The sequence below is a fragment of the Barbatula barbatula genome (genome assembly GCF_947034865.1).
Source record: "Barbatula barbatula genome assembly, chromosome: 6".
NCBI classification, from domain to species: Eukaryota; Metazoa; Chordata; class Actinopteri; order Cypriniformes; family Nemacheilidae; genus Barbatula; species Barbatula barbatula.
The window spans coordinates 25418856-25427174 of NC_136765.1; the positions used below are offsets into that span (position 1 = coordinate 25418856).

At 40.1% G+C, this 8319-nt stretch overlaps 1 protein-coding gene across 1 annotated transcript in view; it reads left to right on the forward strand.

Annotated features, from left to right (window-relative positions):
- The window catches only part of LOC306895840 (ryanodine receptor 3), a gene marked incomplete at its 5' end in the record, with an annotated part of 41496 nt that overhangs the window by 20640 nt on the left and 12537 nt on the right, over positions 1 to 8319 (forward strand). Inside the window, 7 exons of the mRNA XM_079459380.1 lie at positions 1443 to 1623; positions 1737 to 1872; positions 4992 to 5087; positions 5211 to 5329; positions 6834 to 6967; positions 7672 to 7913; positions 7993 to 8162. Of these exons, the coding sequence (XP_079315506.1) occupies positions 1443 to 1623; positions 1737 to 1872; positions 4992 to 5087; positions 5211 to 5329; positions 6834 to 6967; positions 7672 to 7913; positions 7993 to 8162 (1078 nt within the window). The remainder of the gene's footprint in view (positions 1 to 1442; positions 1624 to 1736; positions 1873 to 4991; positions 5088 to 5210; positions 5330 to 6833; positions 6968 to 7671; positions 7914 to 7992; positions 8163 to 8319) is intronic.

The window sequence follows — 8319 nt, forward strand, 5'->3', positions numbered from 1 at the left end:
CGCAATTAAACACACATATATGGATACACCTATATACACACATGACTGTACTACAATATGCACACAGATGCAACTAAACACACGTATAGGTATGCACCCACATACACGCATTTACACACATGCGCACACACAAGCAATTAAACACACATATTTGGATGCACCTACATGCACATAGATGCAACTAAACACACATATACGTATGCACCCACATACACATGCATGCAGTATGCACACGCACGCACACACACACCCGCACACAGACATGCAACTAAACACACATTTACTAATGCACCTACACACATGCAGGCATGCATTTACACACATACAGTATGCACAGGCATTTTTACACACACACACACTAACACACAATCACATGTCTGTTGAAGTGATTAATTTGATATAAAATAATAATAGTGTTTAAGCCATTTTCTTTCCAGATGGTGCAGAATACACACACACACACACACACACACACACACACACACAGAGTTTATTTTTAGATTTCACATGCATCATGAGTGTTCTGCATGAGTTGAGTTGTGTTCCTTAGGGCATCATCTTCAGCTCTCTTTTTTATCACATATGTTTAATAATGTTACATAAGTGATGTCTGGAATCAGCAGGGAACTTTTTTCTATTCTGGTAATGTCTCATTACTGTCACACACTTTATATTCATGAGATATTTCTGTCTGTTAGTTTGAGTTCACACACACACACACACACACACACACACACACACACACACACACACACACACACCTCCCTGTTCTGTTCTGTATCCACACCGATGTTCTTGACATCCTCTCAGACTGAGACGACCATAATATCAAATGATGATTCAGCCAGTGCTGACGTGTGTCCTTTACGTCAATAAAATTACTTTGACCAAAAGTCAATAAAAATATTTATTACATGAAGAAATTATAATGTCTATTTTTATGACTCCAAGCATTTTGCATTGAATAATGTAATGGTCAAAACACACCTTTTCATGAATGTTTTTGTTATTTTTAATTTAGTACACGGCTCGTTGGAATGCTTAATTCTGCTGGTTCATTTTTCCCAGATAACAAACTCTTAAAACTTATAACACGCGGTCACCCAGATGCAGGTTCTTTTTTACAAATTAAATGTAAATATGTCTTTTAATAACATACAGTATATGACATTTACAAATGACCTGTTTGTGACATCTGAACGTCATTTCTGAACTTAAAACCGAAATTAAACGGCTTTTCCTCACAGAAGGTCTGCATTCAGTAAAAATGAGCTTATCAAATTTTTCAAATTCACATTTCATGTCCTGTTTCTCAAGTAGCCGTGTAATAAGCGAGATAATGTAGAAGCAGCCGGCTGTTACATAACGTAATCCTGTGAAATCATTGTCTAGTTTAAAAACGGTCTGATTTCACAGCTGCGTCTTTGATATTGTTTTGGCAGAGAGCTTGAGAGTTTAAGCGGTAAGGACCATGTGTTTGTGGTTCTGCCCATTGAAGAAGTTCTTCAGACGCTCAATGATCTGATCGCGTACTTCAGACTGCCCGATGCTGAACTGGAACATGAGAAAAAACAGATTCAACTGCGTTCCCTGAAGAACCGACAGAACCTCTTCAAACAGGAGGTGATTCACTGTGTCACTGTTTGATGTTCTTGGTTTTAAGGCAGTGTTTTGAATAAGCATGTGTGTAAATGTGTGATGATAACTTCATATTAATGGTTGTGTGTGTATTTCAGGGAATGCTGTCTCTGGTGTCTAACTGCATCGATCGCTTGAGTGTTTATAACAGTGCCGCTCATTTTGGTGAACACGCTGGTGAAGATGCAGCTGTAGCGTGGAAAGATATTCTCAACCTGCTCTATGAGCTGCTGGGTGAGAACTACAACATAAAACATGAACGTCAGTACAACACTGAACCTGAATGTTAGCATAGGTTAACATTAGCGCAACACCAAATGAGAACGTTAGCCCAACACTCAACGTGGATGTTGGGGCAACATCGAGCGTGAACATAAGCGCAACATCCAGCGTGAACGTTGGCAGAACACAGAATGTGAACGTTGACGCAACACCAAATGTGAACATCCAGCATGAATATTGGCACAACACTGAACGTGAAGGTAAGCACAACACTGAATGTGAACGTTGGCACAACACCGAAGTGAACTTAAGCACAACACCGAAGTGAACGTTGGCACAACACCGAACATGAAAATAAGCACAACACCGAAGTGAACTTAAGCACAACACCGAAGTGAACTTAAGCACAACACCGAAGTGAACGTAAGCACAACACCGAAGTGAACGTAAGCACAACACCGAAGTGAACTTAAGCACAACACCGAAGTGAACGTAAGCACAACACCGAAGTGAACTTAAGCACAACACCGAAGTGAACTTAAGCACAACACCGAAGTGAACTTAAGCACAACACCGAAGTGAACGTAAGCACAACACCGAAGTGAACTTAAGCACAACACCGAAGTGAACTTAAGCACAACACCGAAGTGAACGTAAGCACAACACCGAAGTGAACTTAAGCACAACACCGAAGTGAACTTAAGCACAACACCGAAGTGAACTTAAGCACAACACCGAAGTGAACGTAAGCACAACACCGAAGTGAACGTAAGCACAACACCGAAGTGAACTTAAGCACAACACCGAAGTGAACTTAAGCACAACACCGAAGTGAACGTAAGCACAACACCGAAGTGAACTTAAGCACAACACCGAAGTGAACTTAAGCACAACACCGAAGTGAACGTAAGCACAACACCGAAGTGAACTTAAGCACAACACCGAAGTGAACGTAAGCACAACACCGAAGTGAACGTAAGCACAACACCGAAGTGAACGTAAGCACAACACCGAAGTGAACTTAAGCACAACACCGAAGTGAACGTAAGCACAACACCGAAGTGAACTTAAGCACAACACCGAAGTGAACGTAAGCACAACACCGAAGTGAACGTAAGCACAACACCGAAGTGAACTTAAGCACAACACCGAAGTGAACTTAAGCACAACACCGAAGTGAACGTAAGCACAACACCGAAGTGAACTTAAGCACAACACCGAAGTGAACTTAAGCACAACACCGAAGTGAACTTAAGCACAACACCGAAGTGAACTTAAGCACAACACCGAAGTGAACGTAAGCACAACACCGAAGTGAACGTAAGCACAACACCGAAGTGAACGTAAGCACAACACCGAAGTGAACTTAAGCACAACACCGAAGTGAACGTAAGCACAACACCGAAGTGAACTTAAGCACAACACCGAAGTGAACTTAAGCACAACACCGAAGTGAACTTAAGCACAACACCGAAGTGAACTTAAGCACAACACCGAATTGAACGTAAGCACAACACCGAAGTGAACGTAAGCACAACACCGAAGTGAACGTAAGCACAACACCGAAGTGAACGTAAGCACAACACCGAAGTGAACGTAAGCACAACACCGAAGTGAACTTAAGCACAACACCGAAGTGAACTTAAGCACAACACCGAAGTGAACTTAAGCACAACACCGAAGTGAACGTAAGCACAACACCGAAGTGAACTTAAGCACAACACCGAAGTGAACTTAAGCACAACACCGAAGTGAACTTAAGCACAACACCGAAGTGAACGTAAGCACAACACCGAAGTGAACGTAAGCACAACACCGAAGTGAACTTAAGCACAACACCGAAGTGAACGTAAGCACAACACCGAAGTGAACTTAAGCACAACACCGAAGTGAACGTAAGCACAACACCGAAGTGAACGTAAGCACAACACCGAAGTGAACTTAAGCACAACACCGAAGTGAACTTAAGCACAACACCGAAGTGAACGTAAGCACAACACCGAAGTGAACTTAAGCACAACACCGAAGTGAACGTAAGCACAACACCGAAGTGAACTTAAGCACAACACCGAAGTGAACGTAAGCACAACACCGAAGTGAACGTAAGCACAACACCGAAGTGAACTTAAGCACAACACCGAAGTGAACTTAAGCACAACACCGAAGTGAACGTAAGCACAACACCGAAGTGAACTTAAGCACAACACCGAAGTGAACTTAAGCACAACACCGAAGTGAACTTAAGCACAACACCGAACATGAGCATTAGCACAACACCGAACATGAGCATTAGCACAATACCGAACGTTAGCGCAACACCGAACGTGAACGTTAGGGCAACATCCAGTGTGAACATTGGCACAACACTAAACATGATCCTTGGCACAACACCGAGTGTGAACGTCATCACAACACTGAACACTAAACATCAAACCTGAAAGTTAGAACAGAACCGAAACATGTCACCTGACTTGTTTTAACATCTGGTGCATTTTATTCACAGGTTTATTTGTTTTGTTATTAAATGTGTGTTTATGAGTCCTGAGAGATTGATAAACCTTCTGTGATTAAGATTATTTTTACTCAAACTTCCACAGAGACAAAAATTAGAATAAAACGCAAGATTTGTTCATGAATATATGTACAGGTCAGCGATTCCCCCCCCGGCTGCGGTCTAAACTTTCCTCACAGTCCAGAGTCTCGCGCAGATGGTCCCGCTGTGTCTCGACCCGCGTCTCATCTCTGTCTGTCTTCAGATGAAAGATTCCCCATCGTCCTTCCAGCAGTCTTCATGAAGAGTGATCACAGCTCTCAGAGGAACCCCATTAATGTGATAATCACGTCTCCGGCAATCACACACACACACATTCTCTTAACTGAATTTACACTGCGGCTCGTGTTCTGGTTTTCCCATCTGTGAGGTGACCCGATCCGTCGAACGTCCTTCAAACCCCATTGAGAAGATGCGGTCATCAATATGCATGAAAGCATCTCCTCAAGGATCTGATGCTCTGTCCTTGGATGACTCTTACTAGATGTGAAGTTTTCTAGCATAGTTTTGAGGTGCGATTATGAAGGTTATTTCCAACGCTTATTTGAAATAAACCTTTAATCTCCGCCTTGTTTTACAGCTTCTCTCATCCGGGGAAACAGAAATAACTGCACACAGTTTTCACAGAATCTGGACTGGTTGGTCAGTAAACTGGAGAGATTAGAATCTTCTTCAGGTGGGCAGTTTGGATTAAAATCTTTTAAAAGCTATACTCGATTAGTTGACATCGGTGTATTGATTTAATATCAAATAACAGCCTGCCCTGGGTTATTGATAAACGCTGGGTTTTGTTTGTCAGGGATCTTGGAGGTTCTTCACTGTATTCTGATCGAGAGTCCTGAAGCTCTGAACGTCATTCAGAGAGGACACATCAAGACCATCATCTCTCTTCTCTACAAACACGGACGAAACCACAAGGTCTGTATTTCATTATCACCATTAATACAGATTTAATGGTACTGACTTACACTTTGTGTTTTATATGAACTAGTGACACATAACTGAAAAAGAAAGATCAATCTGAAAGCAACAGTTCTGTGAGAGACTGCATTGGGTCCATTCATGTCATATCTTAACTAGCGAATATGTTTTTCATAACCGATACAAATGATTTGCATGATTATGTGCCAGATAAACAACATTTATTTATTGTTATATTGTTTACATTTATAAAGTAGCAGCAACACTAATATCAATTAAAGAAAACATTTATGTAGAAAATCTAATGAATGTAAATGGCAGGGGAGTCGTATCAATTTTTTAGCAGATATGTTATCATTCATTTTACATTTACATTTAGAGGAAGTTTTAATTCAAAAGTAGTGGAAAACAATAAAAGCAATTTGTGCAACAAAAATGTTTTTTACATTTTAAATAAGAGTTTTGTATATGTGCTGTTAAATCGACTTAAGAATAATTTGCTGATGAATGCATTGTCGGAAGAGTAACAAACAAAACTAAGCATGCATCATTGGATTTCTCAACTATTAGGCATATGTTATATCAGAATAATTAATAATATTATGTCGGCCTAGATGACCTCAATGGGGCCATGAGGTAAAAGTTTCTTAAACACAACCTTAAGTAAATCAGACGTTCATATAAAGGCAACACAAATCAGCAAATCATCTGCCTGTGTCGTTTGTAATCCGTAGTAAATTAGGACCCAGGAGACAACTGCAGTCATAACAGCGACTGTGTTGATCTTTTAATAGAAAATATTGGTCCGTCTAAACAAATTCAAGTAAACGTGTGTCATATATCTATTTTCTTGGAACTAAAGTTCAAATGGATGCTGTTTAACAAAGCCATGTGATCACAAATGAGATGTGAACTAATTTGTATGCGTAAACTGCAACACATCTCATTTGTGCAAAAATGGCTGTAATGTTACATTAAGTTTATTAATTACAGCAAAGCAAGTACGTTGCTGTAGTCTCGTCTCTGCAATGCACGATGTGCTGCAATGGCGGTCCAGCACGCAATTCTCAAAACGGCTGCGTTTACCTGTAAAATGCTTAAATATCGGGGAAAAATATCGGTAGATTTCTTATCTTAACCGAGTTTATTAACCAAGATTTTACCATTCTGCTCTTTAATAAAGAATAGACCTCATCTCAGAATAGATATCTTCGTATCTTTATTCTCACCTTTCAAATGATCATATTTTTCTTAGTATCCGTTTTTAAAACCCAAGGTATCCTTATATTACAGATCATACGGTGTTTTCAAGGATTCATTTATCCTCCAATCATGTGTCACTTATACACATATTCTGTTATTTCATATCTTCAGCATACTACAGTTTCTAATATTCGATATACACGTATCGGCCAGAACTGAGAGAAACATCAGATTGTACCAAATAAATATTTGAAATATGTGATGTGTAGTAATTGAGAGTTTGTTTGTTTGTGATCAGATTCTGGACGTTCTCTGCTCTCTGTGTGTGTGTAATGGCGTCGCCGTGAGAGCCAATCAGAATCTCATCTGTGATCACCTGCTGTCCAGACGAGACCTCCTCCTGCAGACGCGATTGGTCAACGACGTCCAGAGGTGACACGTGTTCTCTTTTCATCTCCATTGAGTAGCAAGAGTGCTGCTTAAAAAAATGTTAACGATAAATCCGTTTTTTAAATGGACAAATGAATCGACATTTTTAAAATGTTTTCTTTAATTCATGAAAAGTTTTTTTAAAAGACAATTTAAAATGTGCATTTAAAATGATTTATCCATTTTATTTAACCTACATTTTAAAACATGAATTAAATAAGCAGCTTTGAATGTATTTATACTTTGTTTATTGTTCTGTTTAACTACATTAGAAAATATAATTAAAGAAACTCTGAAAATGTCAATTAATTGCTCCATATATAAAGCCATTCATTTATTATTTTCATTTTTATGTTTAATTTATTGATAAAATGATGTGACGTGAACCTATCGGAGAGTCCGATATTAGAAAACAGACACTCGATTTTGGAAAAATTGCTTAAATTTCTGGGAAAATATCGGTTAAAAGATACATACGTCAATCTTAAAAACTGTCATATAGTGAAAACAATTGTCTGGAGACGTTTTAGCGTTCTGCTCTATAAAAATGTAATGAATGAAAGAAAGTGTTTTAAACATGTCTATTAATTGGTCAATATATAAAGCGATTCATTTATTTCTTTTCATTGTTATGTTTGTTCTATTTTCATTTAACTTGTGTCATTCACCCTAAATGAGTCTCAGTGAGTTTGTGTGTTTGTTCGTAGCATGCGGCCCAACATCTTTGTAGGAGTAAGTGAGGGTTCAGCTCAGTACAGGAGGTGGTATTTCGAGCTGGTGATCGATCACGTGGATCATTTCATGACCGGCGAGCCCTCGCACCTGCGGGTGGGTTGGGCCTCCACTAAAGGTTACGCCCCTTACCCAGGTGGAGGAGAGGGCTGGGGGGGTAACGGAGTCGGAGATGATCTGTACTCGTATGGCTTTGATGGACTGCACCTGTGGTCGGGTAAGTGGTCTGTTTCTCAGCATCAGAGTTTGCGTGAGGATCCCGTGAGGAACATGTGTTTTGTGTGGTCGTCCTGCAGGGCGGATCCCTCGTGCCGTAGCGTCTGTGAAGCAGCACGTGTTGACGTCTGATGATGTGGTGAGCTGCTGTATGGATCTGAACGCTCCCAGCATCTCCTTCAGGATCAACGGCCAGCCGGTTCAGGGCATGTTTGAGAACTTCAACACCGACGGGCTGTTTTTCCCTGTGGTCAGCTTCTCGGCTTGGGTCAAGTACGCAAAACTCATGTCATCTAACTGTGCGCTCTTTACTTCTGTCATGTGTGTTATGAAACTCAGCATCATTGCTTACTGCAGAATAAAAATGCATAGAATATATATTATTGTGTTAAATCTGATACATGAAA